General features: G+C 38.1%; 1 protein-coding gene across 2 annotated transcripts in view; it reads right to left on the bottom strand.

Moving 5' to 3' along the window:
- Positions 1-3,579: 3,579 nt before the first annotated feature.
- Positions 3,580-17,706, bottom strand: part of LOC149843395 (putative protein phosphatase 2C 44) — a 39,444-nt gene continuing 25,317 nt past the window's right edge. For both annotated transcript variants that reach the window (XM_090001812.1, XM_090001813.1), the window contains one exon: positions 3,580-4,027. In XM_090001812.1, coding sequence (XP_089857938.1) covers positions 3,887-4,027 — 141 coding nt within the window. In that variant the 3' untranslated portion in view covers positions 3,580-3,886. The remainder of the gene's footprint in view (positions 4,028-17,706) is intronic.

Here is a 17,706-nt window from a genome sequence, read left to right as displayed (position 1 = left end):
TGAACTGCAACTTCAATCAATCCATGCTCAATAGTCTAGTTTATTGAGTGAGTGAGTTGTGTTTAGATGCTCTGGCCCAATGTTGTCAGTATCGGGTATCGGCTCTGTATCGTTTGGCCAACTATTCAGGTGAATAGGCCGATACTCAAGTGAATCATTCTGAATCAGCCAAAAAAATAATTAAAAAATATTATGCGTCAATCAGAACGTGACACATATGAAAGCCATTAAAATAATACTAAAAAATAAATTCAAGTATTTTTTTATATTTATTAAAAATAGCAGATTCAGGGGTGAAGCGTCCGTGGCCAAGAAAACTCTTGGTAGACTTGAGGAGAGGAAAGAAGTGGAAAGATTCTTGCATGTGCTCACATGGTTGGAAGACAAGGCACAAAAGGTGTTGGAGTAGCAGCCTTTCACGTGGTGTCAAGCAAATACTCAGATGGAACAGCACATCTTTTTTAATGCAATGGCAGCCTTGAATATGGGTAAATGTTGGTACTAATGAAGGCACGGAACTATTGAGCAGAAATCACCTTTATTTCATACTTTTTGGCTTTTTTGCAAATTGGGTCCTACAAATGTGATCTATACATGGTTTGTTTAGTAGGAAATAAAATTTGAATCATGTGATTGTGACATTTAAGCAGGTTTTCATAAGCTTTAAAAAATCAATGGCCCACAATGTACCAAAACTTCAAACTCAAAAAATGGGATTCTTATATCTGAAAAACACGATCCAAGGTTCTATCCTTAGCTAACACACTGTGTTAAACGCATCTATGTGGCCGGATCGAGTCGATATAGTTTGCATATATGATTTCCAGCTTAACAGTTCCTTACCTTCATTAATACTTCACACTAGCCCCCTTAAATATAATCATTAGAGGTTCCCTCAAGCACCTCACAACCTCTGAATTTTTTATTGGCCTTCTTCTATGTCCCCACATAACTCTAATGTGGTCAATTGTTTGACCAAAAAGCAAGGCAATGATAGGCTAATGTCCTCTTGATCAGATAGCCAATAAAGAATACGAAAATATGTGAATAATAACACAAAGAACTTTGATGATTAGGCAATAGTACGAATTAAAAAGAAAATGGGGTGGTGGTGGGGGAGGGGGGGCACTCTGGCAAAGGACCATTCTGAACTAAAAGAGTAGCAACAATAAAAAGTTTTGATTATGATCTAATTATTGGACAGTTCATATGATTAATATAATCTGAAAATTGTTTGTACGGGTGGATCTTTTAAAGCAAACAAAATTACAACTTTTGGTTATTGGCAAAGTTTTTTTTTTCTTTTCTTTTTTATATTTGCAAAGGGCCACAAAGAACCATGGCCTCCCATTCTTACACATTTTCATTCCATGTGCACTTGGTCAAGCCCAATGAAATCAATAAGTTTTTTCTATTGGGTTGCCAGAACCTCTCTTGACTAGCTTAGCTTGCTTGTTTTGGCTCCACCAGACCACACAATTTAAATTCAACCACCGACCAGCATTGTGCAGCTCAACACACCCCTTATGTTACCTATTCACAAACAATGAACTGCTGCAAAACGCACTACCTTCCCTTCAATTTCCTCTTTATTAAACCAACCTGAATCCATATACTTCCTTAGGTAAGGAGGGAGAAAGCACAACAAAAAATGGCTTGCAGCACTCAAGTTCTATGCTCTCCTGTGAGTCCTAGAATCTCCTTTTCACAAGATTTCATTGAGTGTGATAAAGTCACATCAAGCCATGGCTCAAGAGATCGTAACGCAGACTCCAACATGGACATCGATGAAAACTTTGAGTTCATTGTGCTGGACTCGGGACGAAATGCAAACAAGCACAGGATGATGTCCGCAGACGAGCTGTTCTTCCAAGGGAGGATGCTTTGCCTAGATCAGATCCACAAGATGGCTCCTGATAAAGAGAAAGAAAAAGAAAGAGAAGAGATCAAGCAATTGGACAGGATTGATCCCAGGTACGTTGATGAAGATCCTTCACCTAGGCCACCTAAATGCACTGTCGGTCGTTGGAGGGAACTCCTTAGACTAAAGAGGCAACAACCTCCTAGAACGTGTGAGTCCACCTATATCCCAGTCTCGTGCCCGAACGACAACAAAAAGGTTTCGAGTTCCATAAGCAGAAAAGAAGATCCAGCTTCCATGCAGAGCAAGAAATTGCAGGTGAGGGTGAAGAAAGAGAGTCAGGGCAACACTATCTTGGAGAGGAGTTCCAGCAATCCTGAAAGTTTGAGCTCACTATTATTGAGGAAAAGAGAGAAGCAAGAAGAGCAATGCTCGAGGAGTTGTTGCAGAAACGGTAGTGTTGACAGATCAAGGTCACTCAGTCTCAGAGTTAGTCCAGTTCTTAATGTTGTACCAATGCACTACTCCAATGCTTCTCATCTATTCCCAGCAAAGAAGCAAATCTCAAAGCCTGCTAGATTTACCTCAGCAGCAATAGGAAGCAAGTTTGTATCGGCAGATGATGATCAGAAGAGATAATGATCATTAGTCTTCATATCATCTTTTTCAATAAATTTGAACAGCCTTGCTCCTTTTCCCACTAGTTGTACCTTTTATTTTTTTTACATGGCAAAGGGAATGAGATATGACAAAAAGAAATAATCCATTTTCTTTTCAAACTTTTCAAAGTAGATACAGGAGATTGTTTAACATCATCTAGAGCAACTCTGGAAATCAACTTATCTTGTTGGATCTTTTTTAACCCAAATTTTAAATTGAACTGCAAAAGGGTTTCAATATTAGGGCCTCATGTTTCAATTTATATCTGGTTTCTATATTAGGGCCTCAATATTCTAGAACATGCAGAATCCATCACAAGCAAACTGATAAAAGATTGGAGATGATATCTGTTTATGGTTGAAAAGATAACTCTCTGGGATTTCACTTTTCCAACTTCATATGGCAGGGTTCATGAGCTCCACCTCTCCAGATTCTCACACCAAGCATTGAATAAATTCTTGAAGCTTAACATTGTAACTACCAGTAAAATGCATGAGCTTGTCCATAGATTATGTTACAAGGCCATTTATATAAATTTCGTTTATGTAATGTTACTGGGGTTGATTTAAAGCCGGTTTTCATAATTATCACATTTTCAGATTGGACATTTTAGTGATTTGACAATGTCAATGTCTTTCCCCCATGCAGTTACCATCCTCCCTCACCCCTATCCAGCACATAGACCGGGTGAAAGGGAGAGATGGTGACTTTCATTCAAAGGAAAACATGGCCAATAAAAGTTTTGGTTCTGGCACTGCTGGGATGTAAAAAGAACCTCATCAAAAGACAGTGAAGCCATTACATTACAGAAATCCTATAAGTGTTAATTTTCCAAGAGGTGGTAGAGGGATTCTCCATGCATAAATAAATATAGCTATGTCACACGGATGCTTCAACATACCCTTGTGTCCGTGTCTCCTTGTATAAAACTTTTAATGGACATTTACACAAAATTGACGTGTCCCGTGTCCTTTTAATCAAATCCTTGCGACAGAAATATAGTAACAGGATACTTGCCGTTGCAGCTCGCATGCTCAACAAGCTTGAAAAATAAGGCGTAGCCAAATATCAATTATTTGAAAGAACAGAAAAACATACGATTACATACAAACCATGTACATATCACAAAACCTTTATATATGTGCTTTAATTTTAAGAAATTAACCACAGTGCACTGCAGTCACAATCACTGCCGATCAATTTACTGATTCTCGTGATTGATACAGAGCCAGCCCTCAATTTTCATGTACCAAACTCACTGCAACTCCAACTAAGTGGAGCACATAGACCGGGTGAAAGGGAGAGATGGTGACTTTCATTTAGAGGGAAACATGACAGCCACAGAACATTCAAATCTGACATGATTCAGCGTTGGAAACGAATGACAATGCATGAGATGTCATCGTTGCTCTTTCTGTTCAGTGCTTCAGTAGTCAAGCGTTTTGCTGCAGCTTGAGGATCTTTAATTGGTCTGACCAGGTTAACAGCCTCTTGGTTTTGAATAACCTGAATCAAATGGAGGTAAGACAAATAAATTATTTTCATTTGTCTATTACCAAATTGATTGGAAAAGACATTTTTATCAATAAAATCCAGAATAACCGTTGAATAGCATACCCATGTAAGATAGGTTTAAGAGCATTACAGATAAAATTATCAATCATTTGAAAGAAAAATTGAGGGCATTGCTTAATTAAGAATAAAGCTCTATCCTTCTAAAAAAAATAATGACTCAAATGCCCATAAATACCTTATGCTTGGGTATAGGGTCCTTGCTGTTGAAGGGACACATTTTTATGCCCTTATACATTGTTCCTCTATTTGAAGGCATTTACATGCCATCAATTAGAGGATATAGTTTTCAATCTCATAACAGTAGGCAATATTATGTAATCTTCATGTAGTAACAAAGAGCTAGTCAAAATATTCATTAAGTCATCCACAAGATTTATCAATGTGAAAAAGAACAGGGGAAAACTGATAGTGATTCGAGGATACCAACATGTTCCATGTCTGATATTAAATCCTGCAGAATTCACTAGCAAGCAGACCCAAAAATCTTACCTGTTACATTTTTGAGGAATCCCAAATCATTCAGATTTAAGTTAATGTCACTTACATACTTCCCAATGCACAAATCTTCCTTAAGGCTGCATCTGAGAGCAGCACTGATGTGACACAGGTCCCATACCAAGATCTCGGGTATGTAGTTACAAGTGAAATCTCTAACCCGATCTTGGGGGTCAAGCCAGCGATCAAAACTGAAGATTTCAAAGACTATGTAACATGGAAGTTTCTGCACCCCAAAGCACTTGTGTTGACATGGGTGCGGGTGTGGCACCTGGTATAGTTGATAAAATTCACCTCAGAACTCGTGCCCTGTTACAAGAAATAGAGAGGAAACAAAAGAGGGAAATAGAAGAAAGAAAAGGAAGGAGAATAATGGGTTGTGAGATGATCTTATTCACACCCTTTCCTTTTTATATGTAATATGATTTTACATGACCAAAATACCCTTATTAATAAAAGGGAATTATAATATGTTACATATGGTTACAACGGTCAGAAATACCCGTGTAAAACACGATATTTCTAACATGCCCCCTCAAACTGAGACTGTTTGTTTTTGAGATACCAATGTCGAGCTACTGGAAGGGGTTTAGTAAATAGGTCAGCAATTTGATCTTCGCCTTTAATAAACACAGGTTGGATCTCTTGACTTTTCACCTTTTCACGAACAAAATGTTGATCTAACTCAATATGCTTCATCTTCCCAAGTTGCACAAGATTAGAGACAATAGCAACTGCACTCCGGTTATCACAGAAAAGTAAAGATTTACTGATGGGCTGATGTAATGTTGTAAGGAGATGTCATATCCACAATATTTTTGAAGTCACTACTGCCATAGATCTATACTAAGCTTCCGTACTTGACCTTGCCATTGTATGCTGTTTTCTACTAGCCCAAGAAATTAAATGATCTCCAAGAAAGACCCCATAACCTGTTACGGACCTTCTAGTAGAAGGATCTCATGCTCTGTTTGCGTCTGAATAGAGTGCCAGAGTATTAGGGTTCCCAGTGCTTCTATAAACCAAGCCATCAGTGATGGTTCCTTAATGTAGCGCAGAATCCTTTTAGCTGCCTCCATATGGCTCTACTTAGGTGCATGCATGAACTATGATATCTGCGAAAACAAGATCTAGACGCGTAAATGTCAAATACTGCAACGCACCTACAAGACTTCTAAAAGGTTCAGGTTCTGGGAGTTCTTGATCACCAGGTATGTTTTACAACAACTTGGTATTGGTTGAAATGGGCATTGGAACTGTCTTGTAGTCTTTCATTCCAAATCTAGCAAGTAGATCAAGAGCATACTTATGTTATATCAGAATCATAGAATCTTCAGTGTAATCAATTTCTACTCCCAGAAAATATCTCAAATGTCCCAAGTCTTTCATATGAAACTTCATACTAAAGACATTTTTTAATCCTTCAATACGAGATACATCACTCCCTGTGATAATAATGTCATCAGCATATACTAGGACAATAGTCATATGCACTTGATCATAGTGCAAGAAAAGTGAGTAATCACACTATGTAAGAAACCCAAAGTACAAAGACACTTACTGAACATCTCAAATCAGGCTCTTGATGCCTGCTTTAATCCATACAGTGCTTTCTTTAGTCTAAGAACTGTAGCATATGGATGTGCTTCTGAATACCCTGGTGGATGCTCCATGTATACTTCTTCATTGAGAATGCCATGTAGAAAGGTATTTGTCACATCTAACTCATTAATTTTCCATTTGTTCATGGCTGCAAGAGATAAGACAACCCGGATGGTACCCATTTACTACTGAACTGAAAATTTAATCAAAATCTAAGCCATGCTCTTGGGTATATCCTTACCTTTCTATGCTTCCATATGCCTTATAATTAATTTTGTACACACAATGGCATCCTACAACATTCTTGTCTTTTGGACGTGAAACTACCTCCCAGGTGTTACACTCATGGAGAGTTGAGTTTTCTTCATTCATTGCCTCAATCAAACGATGAGTTTTGGCAGCCTCATAATGAGTCTTTGGCTCATCAAGTTTGGAACTCTGCAGAAAAGGAATCATAACTAATCCATTTTTCGGGAGGATGCCTCACACATGTAGATCTTCTGGGCTGATCATGGGCAGTTGATGTTGTTCCATTTGTTGATGTACGATTCAGGGCTGGTTTAGATTCTGAGGACTCATGAGGTTGTATTTCTTGCTCAGACATGGATTGAACATATGATGAGGTTACTGGGTGCTGAGATAAACTTGTGGAAAGAACGGAAATTTGTTGATGTACTTATCTGAATGAACTTGCTGAGCAGACAACATTAACTTTGATGACTCAGGACTAATGACCTCTGATTGATTTTCATTAGATGCTATTGACCTAGTGGCTGGCCAATAGAACCTAGGGTTGTTCACACTATATGTCTGAGACTACACTTCTGACAACTGATCATTTTCATGAAAGATAACATGTCTAGAGATAACCAATCTTTGAGTGACTGGATTGAAACACCTATATCCCAAATATTCATCATCATAGCCCATGAATTGACATTCCTACGCTCTTAGGGACAACTTATTGCGCAAGGAATTGTCAATGTGTACAAAACACTTGCTACCAAACACACACATCAGGGAATAATCAGGATGTTTGCCAAATAAAAGATAATATGGTGACCATCCTCCCAGATAGATAGAGGCATACGATTAATGTAGTACACAGCTGTATGAAAGGCTTCCGCCCATAAGTCCTTTCTCACTTTTGACTCTATTACCATTGTCAAAGCAGTCTCTACTATGTGTCTATGCTTTCTCTCTGTTCCATTTTGCTGAGATGTTTTCGAGCATGAGATTTCACGCAAAATACCATTCTCATGTAGCAAATTAGAAAAAGTTACAGACATGATCGCTGCCACCATCATTACGAAAATGAAGGATTTTACGATCAAACTAAGTTTCAACATAGACCTTGAATTTTTAAAAGATTTCAAACACTGGATCTTTACTTTTAAGAAAGTAGATCCAAGTGTATTTAGTGAAGTCATCAATGAATATGACATAGTAACGAGATTTAGACATAGACAGATACGGGGTTGGACCCCAAACATTAGAATAAATTAATTCAAATGGAAACAAAGCTCTTTTATTAACAGAATCAAAGGGTAGAGCATGACTCTTACATAAACGATAACTGAAACATGAAAATGAAACCTTAGACATCTTATTCTTGAGAGGAATAAGACCCTTATTACATAGAGTTTGAACAAAACCAAAATTGCAATGACCTAATGTATGATGCCAAAGCTTGATTTTAGGATGAACTTCATCAACTTCAGACAAAGAAACTGCAAGACTTCTACACAAATTATTGACTGGACTTCTTCGAGCTTCGTTAATGATATATAAACCACCAACCCTTTCTCCTTCGTGAGAGGGTCCTTCACAGAAACCGAAAGAGAAGAGAAAATAACATCAGATTTCAATTAACTTATTAACTAAGAAACTGAAATGAGATTACGACGAATGTTAGGAACAAGAAAGGTATTAGGTAGACGCAAATTACCACGATTGGTAGGAATGATGGTAGTTCCTATATGTGTGATGGGATGATGTTTCCCATCTCCTGTAACCATACTACCATGCCCATGATAAGGTATTATGTTTGAGAGTTGCCAAAATTCCTTGTCACATGATGTGTTGCTCCTGTTTGGAGGAGTTCCCTGCAGTGCACACTTGATGATGTTGTCCAAGCTTGAACACTCTACCCAAAAGGATGATACTACCCTGAGTTCACACTTGATCCATGGTGTAGGGTTGTCTGATTGAAAGCCATACTAAGATATTTTATATCATGTTGCTGCCCTAGAGTATAGACATTGTGACCAGCTTGCACAGGGTTGTGTAAACTAGCCACAGAAGCTAGATAGCCACCCTAAAACGAGTTACTCTGGAAGGACTTTTGGGTACTTGGCCTAGGATTTGCTGAGGGTAAGTAAGATCTGAAGCGTGCAGGATATGGGACGGTTGGTGGCTTTAATGTCGGAACATACCGCCAATAGCAATCTGTACACATATGTCCCTTCTTGCCAGTGTTGCCACACATCTGACACATAGTGTTGGAATGCTGCCTGCTTGCTGGATTAGGAAGAATACCTCTTCCTTGACCTGAATAACCGCCACGTCCTCTACCCCGGCCTCCTCTACCCGAATTGTTGAAGCCACAACCAGCATTAGAGGCCACCATTACCTCATGATAAGTTGACTGATTGTCTCATTTCCCAGATATGTTGAACATAGATTCATGCTCAAGAACTGAGGACCCGAGTTCATCAAAAGGTGGCCTGGGCTTCTGGCCCATATACATAGCAATAAAGGTATTATATTTTGGACCCAGACCTTTTAGAGCTTGAGTACATATATTGAGATTCTCCAGAGAAGACTGCCTATAACTGCCAGTTGATCTGCAATGTATTTAACTTTATTCAGGAATTCAAGAACACTGTAATCACCTCTCTGCAATGAGCCAAATTTTATTCTGAGTTGGTAGATTTGGGGGGTTGATATTTGCTGTCAAACCATTTATGAAGAATCTTCCATAATTCATGACAAGACACCCCCTAGGGATATGTAGTAGAACTTCATGCGATAGGGTTGCTGTAATATATGTGACTACATCCTGATCATTCTTCCGCCAAGAAGTGTATATTGGATTCTTTGATTAAATCGCTTTGACAACTTCACCCTCTTTAGCTACTGCTTGTATTTCAGACACAAATTCTGGAGGAGTTTCAGATCCATCAAGGTGCCCCATTAGATCATGACTGCTGATGAAGGGTATTATTTGTTTTTCCAGGTAATGAAGTTGGTCGCATTCAATTTATCGGTGACCAAGGAAGAGTTGATGGGACTAGAAGCCATGGCAAATAAGAGAACTAGATTGAAAAGCAAGAACGGTAGACAACAAAAGAAAAGGAGAAGCACGCAGAAGAAGAGGAACCCGAGAAAAGGATGTCTGCATTTTTTTTTGCAGGCGAAGCAGTAATCAGAACACGAACCTGAGCAAGAAGATACTTTGTCTTCATGCCTCTTTTGTTTTAGGGTTTTGTTGTTTATTTTTTTTTTGCTTCTATAATATAAGAAATAGAAAGAAAAGGGAATATGAATGGGTTATTGAACAAATAAAGAGTCTAGGGTTTGAAGGGTAAAATGAGCAAGAAGGAGAGAAATAGATTAAAGTAAATCGACCCAACAATGAATAACAAAAGGATTTTTGGTTTTAAGAAGAATATTAGGGCAAAGAAGAAGAATATGTTTAGGAGAAAGGAAAGATCGACCCAACAATGAATAACAAAGGGATTTTTTATTTTAAGAAGAATATGGCAAAGAAGAAGGATATGTTTAGAAGAAAGGGAAGATCGATGAAATATGGGCAAACCTGATTGTTTATCAGTAGTATTAATCTGATCTGCAGGGTCTTATCCTTGCCTAAGCTCTGATACCATGATAAAATTCACCTCAGAACTCGTGCCCTGTTACAAGAAATAGAGAGGAAACAAAAGAGGGAAATAGAAGAAAGAAAAAGAGAATAATGGGTTGTGAGATGATCTGATTCACGCCCTTTCCTTTTTATGTCATATGATTTTACATGACCAAAATACCCCTATTAATAAAAGGGAATTACAATATGTTACATACGGTTACAATGGTCAGAAATACCCGTGTAAAACACGATATTTCTAACAATAGTGAGGCACTAGTCAAACCTCATTGGATGCGGTCAAGTGCACCCATACCCTTTTTCTCCAAAACCAAACTCGATCAACTATGAACAAGTATGTATATATATGTATAGAGAGAGAGAGAGTAACATGTACCTTCAAACACTTAAAGTGTTTGAAGATAGTTTGAACGAAGCGTCGACGGCGATGCTGTGTCTTTTTTTTTTGTTGCATGCTCCAGAAAAACACACATTTACCAACGGTTCAAAAATCGTCTCTAAATCTTTCTTTTTTTTGAAAAAAAAAAAAATGTGCAGCATTACGCCGAACGTTTGAAGATGTCTGAACGAAAACTCGTCCAAAGATATGGGTTTTCCTATATATATATATACATATTCTTTTTAGTGAAATACCCGATAGGGGTATTCTTGTAAAACTGCAAATGTACTTTTTATTTTTTACTTTTTCTTTTTTTCTTTTTCCTTTTTTACCTTTTTCTTTTTTCATTTTTACTTTTGTTTGAACCACAAGGGGCCCCACTCTTGTAGTCGTTGGGGCCCCAACGGTCATATTTCTGACCATTGGGGGCTCCCAACGACTACAAGGGAGCCCCCTTGTGGTCCCTTCTTAGTGCCCTCCTCCTCTATAAATAGAGGAGGTGTTTCCCTCTTGTAAGCATGGGTTTTTACACCCTTCTCTTCCTTTCTTCAATAAATCCAACTTATGACTTTAAGTCATTTTCTATATTTGAGAGTTTTGTGTGTGCACATTTGGTGTTTGTGTTCTTGGCTCTAGTAGTCACTCTTAAAGAGTGACTTTTTGCTCTATTGGTGCTTCCGCCTCTTTTCATTTCATGGTATCAGAGCACGGTTGGTGATTGGGCTTTTCCTTTGTCATCTTGGAACGCGTGCCTCTCAAAGTTTTGAAGAAAGGAAGTATATTTGGTGCCGATGGAACGTGACTCTAAAGTGGAGCTTTCTTTCAAGCTAAATGGGTCCAACTATCTCATGTGGGCCTCCGCTATGGAAAATCATCTAAGAGGTAAGAAACTTTGGGGCTTTGTTATGGGAACTACTCCCGAACCCTCTCTTGTTCTTACCAAAATTGAAAATGAAGTTGAAAAAGCTTTAGATGGCGATGAGCGCATCAAAGCCATTAATGAACATCAATCCAAAATTGAGGATTGGGACAGTAACCATGCCAAAATTTTGGCATGGTTTATGAACAATGTAGACCTTAAAAATTGTGCTAATATTACCAAATTTAGAAGGGCCAATGAGGCTTGGTTTTTCCTTAAGGGTATGTATACCCAAAAGGATCTTGCTCGGCAAATTTTTTGTCAAGAAAAAATTCGTTCCACCAAACAAATGGATATGAGTGTCCGGGACTATTTTAGCTCTCTAACCCCTCTTTGGGATGAGCTTGCCCTTCTTGAGCCTAAATGGGTTGCTCCACAAGATATTGAACTAAGAAGGGAACAAATTGAAAAGGAGCACTTTTTTCAATTCCTTCATGGACTTCGTCCGGAATTTGAACAAGTGAGGGCATCTCTTCTCCATAGAAGCAAAGCCCTACCTATTGAAGATGCCCTTGCCGAGATATGTCAAGAAGAAACTCGACTTGGCTTGAGCATTAGGAGTGATGAAGTTTTGGCCGTTAATAGGCCCGGATCGAATGTTAAAGCATATAAACCTCCCCACTTTAACAAAAATAGCAATGGGCCTAGAAAGGGAATTATATGCCACTATTGTAATGAACCGGGGCACATTAGACCGGTTTGTCCAAAGCTTAAAGGAAAGGTTGCCGCGGTTGGAGAAAGTTCTCCAAAGAAGGAAGAAAGTACCAAAGAAGGAGATATCAAAGAAACTCTTAATCATATCTCCGAAGTTCTCCAACACCTTCTCAAGTCTTCTCCTTCAACATCCGGAGCCGCCATCGCCTACTCTTCGTCACCTCTAGGTATGTGGATACTAGACTCTCGTGCTTCTTTTCATATGACATCTCATAAAAACTCTCTTTCAAATGTATTTTCCGAACCCATGTCCTCCTATGTTTCAACGGCCGATGGAACGTCATTGAAAATTGAAAGTATTGGAACACTTGACTTCAAAAATTCTCAAAACTTTTTCGTTCCTAAAGTAAGAGTCGTTCCAAAAATTAATTTAAATCTCTTTTCCGTTTCCCAAATCACCGACCATGGATGCCAAGTCTCTTTCTCACCTAAAGATTGCACCGTGCAAGATCTCCAGTCAGGGAAGCTGATTGGGCAAGGCCATAGAAGGGGTGATCTCTATTTTATGGACTTTTTGACGCTTCCATCTAAATCATCTTGCAATCTTGTTAAAGACAAAAGTATTGGAATTTGGCATGAGAGACTTGGTCATCCAAATTTTGTAAAAATGTCTCTTTTCCCTTTTTTGAACAATACTTGTAAAGACAATCACATGACTTGTAAAGATTGTATTTTTGGGAAATCTAAAGCTACTCCGTTTCCTCAAAGAAGTTACTTTACCACTCGGCCATTTGAACTTGTTCATTCCGATGTGTGGGGACCCTCTCCAATTTTGTCTAAAGGAGGTTTTTCGTATTATGTGGTCTTTATTGATGACTTCACTAGATTTACGTGGATATACTTCCGAAGTCGCAAATCCGAAGTCTTCTCCTTCTTTAAAGAATTTCATGCAATGGTTAAAAATCAATTTTTGGGAAATCTATCTATTCTTAGGTCCGATTCGGGAGGTGAATATATGTCTAATGATTTTCAAAGTTACTTAAAAGAAAATGGAATTTGCCATCAACATTCTTGTCCCAACACTCCGCAACAAAATGGTTCAACGGCTGATGGAACATCATTGAAAATTGAAAGTATTGGAACGCTTGATTTTAAAAATTCTCAAAAAAATTTCGTTCATAAAGTAAGAATCGTTCCAAAAATTAATTTAAATCTTTTTTCAGTTTCTTAAATCACCGATCATGGATGTCAAGTCTCTTTCTCACCTAAAGATTGCACCGTGCAGGATCTCTAGTCAGAGAAGCTAATTGAGCAAGGCCATAGAAGGGATGATCTCTATTTTATGGACTTTTTTACTCTTTCATCTAAATCTTCTTGCAATCTTGTAAAAGACAAAAGTATTGGAATTTGGCATGAGAGACTTGGTCATCCAAATTTTGTAAAAATGTCTTTTTTTCTGTTTTTGAACAATACTTGTAAAGACAATCACATGACTTGTAAAGATTGCATTTTTGGGAAATCTAAAGCTACTCCATTTCCTCGAAGAAGTTACTTTACCACTCGGCCATTTGAACTTGTTCATTCCGATGTGTGGGGACCTTTCCCTATTTTGTCTAAAGGAGGATTTTCGTATTATGTGGTCTTTATTGATGACTTCAATCGATTCATGTGGATTTACTTCCTAAGTCGCAAATCCGAAGTTTTCTCCTTTTTTAAAGAATTCCATGCAATGGTTAAAAATGAATTTTTGGGAAATCTATCTATTCTTAGGTCCGATTCGGGAGGCGAATATTTGTCCAATGATTTTCAAAGCTATTTAAAAGAAAATGGAATTGGTCATCAACGTTCTTGTCCCAACACTCCGCAACAAAATGGTCTTGCGGAAAGAAAGCATATGCACATAATAGAAACTACAAGAACATTATTGATTTCAAAAAATATCCCAAAATCCTTTTGGGCCGAAGCGTATCTAACCTCAACATATCTCATCAATAGAATCCCTTCATCCTCTTTGAAAAATCTTTCTCCTTTTGAAAAACTTTACAATATGTCTCCCGATTATAAAAGATTAAGAATTTTTGGATGTAAATGCTTTGTTTTAACTCGCAAAAATGATAAACTTTCTCCTAGGGCTATTGAATGTATTTTCTTGGGATATGGCGAAAAACAAAAAGGATATCGATGTTTTGACATACTTAAGAATAAACTTTATATCTCAAAAGATGTCACATTCCTCGAAGAAGAAAATGGTTTTTCGCATCAACCAAATGAAAATATTGACTATTCCTTTTTATTTGACTTGTTACCTCAAGAAAACATCATAGATGATCATGTTGATCCTAGTGAACCTCTTAATGAAGATCTTGTTGAACATCCAAATAATGATCAAAACTTAGAAGAAAATGCTTCAAGACAAATACAAGTCTACTCTAGAAGGAATGAAAGAAATCCTCCTTGTGCCCTTGAAAGATTTTTTCAAAGTGAGTCGATAGAAGAAACCTCTCAAAGAAGATCAAATCGCATTCCCAAGATACCAAATAGATTTGTTTCTTATGACTCTTTTTCTCCTAATTATCGAGCATGTCTACTTGCTCTTCATTCCTTTCATGAACCATCTCATTACAATGATGCTAAACAATATGCTCATTGGAATGAAGCTATGGAACTTGAACTTAATGTCCTTAAAAGGGCGCAAACTTGGGAAATCATTGATCCTCCCAATGGCAAGAAACCCATTGGATGTAGATGGGTGTTTAAAGTAAAAACTAAGAGTGATGGTTCATTAGAAAGATATAAGGCTAGGTTGGTAGCCAAAGGATATGCCCAAGAGTATGGGGTAGACTATGATGAAACTTTTGCCCCAGTTGCTCGAATGACTAGTGTTCGAGCCCTTATTGCTATAGCTTCTGTTAAAAAATGACCAATCTTTCAACTTGATGTTAAAAATGCCTTCTTGAATGGTGATTTAAATGAAGAAGTTTATATGGAACCACCTCCAGGTATGAATTTAAATGGAAAAGTTTTAAAATTAAAAAAGGCTTTATATGGACTTAAGCAAGCTCCTAAAGCTTGGTATGACAGGTTTAGTAATGTATTAATCAATTTAGGTTTTTCTTCTTGCTATACTAACACTGCTCTTTTTGTTAAAAGGACAGGTGACTCCATTATTATGCTTCTGCTGTATGTTGATGATATGATCATCACTGAGAATGACAAAAAGGGAGTAAATGATGTTAAGTCTATGCTAAAAGATACTTTTGATATGTCTGACCTTGGTTATTTGAGATATTTTTTAGGAATTAAGTGGCTTATTCCGCACGAGGATACAACTTATCTCAAATGAAGTTAGCTGCAGAAATTTGTACCAAATCAGGAATATCTGATGAAAAGAAAGTTGAGACTCCCGAAGTTATCAATGCGAAACTAAGACTTGAAGATGGTGTTCTTCTTGAAGATCCAACTCCCTACCATCAATTAATTGGATCCCTCACCTATCTATCCATCACCCGTCCTGACATAACTCATGCGGTTCATGCAGCGAGCCAGTTTCAGCACGCACCTACCACGGTTCATATGGCGGCCGTAATGAGAATTGTGCGATATATCAAGAATACCATCTCCAAGGGACTCTTCTTATCCTCTTCCTCATCTCTTGAATCGACTGCTTTTACTGATGCTGACTGGGGAGGAAATCCCAATGATCGTATCTCAATTACGGGTCTTTGTATTTTTTTAGGTGAATCTCTCATCTCATGGAGATGCAAGAAGCAGCAGAAGGTCTCCTTATCATCTACTGAAGCTGAATATCGGGCTATGGCGATGACAACTATGAAAATCGTATGGCTCAGAAGTCTCCTTGCTGACATGGGCGTCCTCATTTCCACTCCTACCAAGCTCTGTTGTGATAACAAAAGCGCGATATACATTGCCAGCAATCACACCTCTCATGAGCGGACAAAGCATATCGAAATGGATTGCCATTATGTTCGAGACGAATACCTCAGAGGGACTATCTCATTACCATATGTTACTTCAGAGTATCAACTAGCTGACTTCTTCACCAAAGCGCTCCCAACTCCACGATTTATGTTTCTCCTTAGCAAACTTTCGGTCATCTCCCCGTAAAGTTTGAGGGGGCGTGTTAAAATATATATATATACTTATATATATACAGTCGTATATATATAAGTATATATATACATATATGTATATATATATACATATTCTTTTTAGTGAAATACCCGATAGGGGTATTCTTGTAAAACTGCAAATGTACTTTTATTTTTTACTTTTTCTTTTTTTCTTTTTCCTTTTTTACCTTTTTCTTTTTTCATTTTTACTTTTGTTTGAACCACAAGGGGCCCCACTCTTGTAGTCGTTGGGGCCCCAACGGTCAGATTTCTGACCATTGGGGGCTCCCAACGACTACAAGGGAGCCCCCTTGTGGTCCCTTCTTAGTGCCCTCCTCCTCTATAAATAGAGGAGGTGTTCCCCTCTTGTAAGCATGGGTTTTTACACCCTTCTCTTCCTTTCTTCAATAAATCCAACTTATGACTTTAAGTCATTTTCTATATTTGAGAGTTTTGTGTGTGCACATTTGGTGTTTGTGTTCTTGGCATTAGTAGTCACTCTTAAAGAGTGACTTTTTGCTCTATTGGTGCTTCCACCTCTTTTCATTTCATATATATATATATATATGAAGTTTTGGTGGGGTCCTCAAGGCACAGATTGACCCTCCCCCGCCCTCCAACCCTCTCTTTCCCCAACGATGCTTCTCAGCTTCAGGCAACTATATGAGGTGCTCTATCCCTTAATCAACATCCTCCTCCCCCTTTCTCTCCTCTCTTTGATACAACCATTTGTATGTATAAAAACCTAGAATCTCATGGTGACCCTACCGATGAGTTCAGCATGGTCAATTTCTTAGGAATCGATTGTTGGAACATGTTTTTTGTGTCAACAATTTTTTGTTCATTTACAACTGTTAGTTTTTGTGTAGCCGGAAGATCAAGCTTACACGTCAGGATCACCAATCCACACTAAATGGACCATATAGATCACATCTATAGGGCTATAAATGCAAAAGTAAAAAAAAAGGATTTGTTGCAGTGCGCGCACACACACACACGTGTGTGTGTGTGTGTGTGTGTGTGTATAGTGTTTGCTACTCTTGTGAGGTCCAAACCCCCTTGCGAAAAGCCTTAATTTTTTAACTTTGTATGGTTTTTTTCATATTTGACCCTTCAAATGTAATCTACATGTTTGATTTAGTAAAGACCGGCCTTGGATCACGTTTTTTTGATGTGTATGCTGAAATTTTTGAGGGTTGAAAAATCAGGCCTATAATTCATCGAATTTTCAACCCACACAGTCGTTACCCATGTGGTCAGTGGGGTCCTGTGTGAAGCTGAAGACCCATCATTGAATCCTATTGGCACATGGCGGCGGTTGTTGCTTTAACACGGTTGGGGCACGTAAGGCTGGGTGGTCGTGTCCTCAACCCAGAGTTTTACCTCGCAAGGAGGTGAGGCCCATTAAGCGACCCGGTTCTCGGTGAGGGTTTCTTCGTCATTAAAAAAAGATCCAAATGTGGATTGCTACAATTTTGATCATGCTAAACATATAGATGAAGTCGGATTTTGTGTGTGTGTGTGTGTATATATATATATATATATATA

Source organism: Nuphar pumila, chromosome 3, assembly GCF_984573655.1.
Source record: "Nuphar pumila chromosome 3, dmNupPumi1.hap1.1, whole genome shotgun sequence".
NCBI lineage: Eukaryota > Viridiplantae > Streptophyta > Magnoliopsida > Nymphaeales > Nymphaeaceae > Nuphar > Nuphar pumila.
Note: the sequence above shows the minus strand (reverse complement) of the source record. Positions and strands in the feature narration are given on the sequence as shown.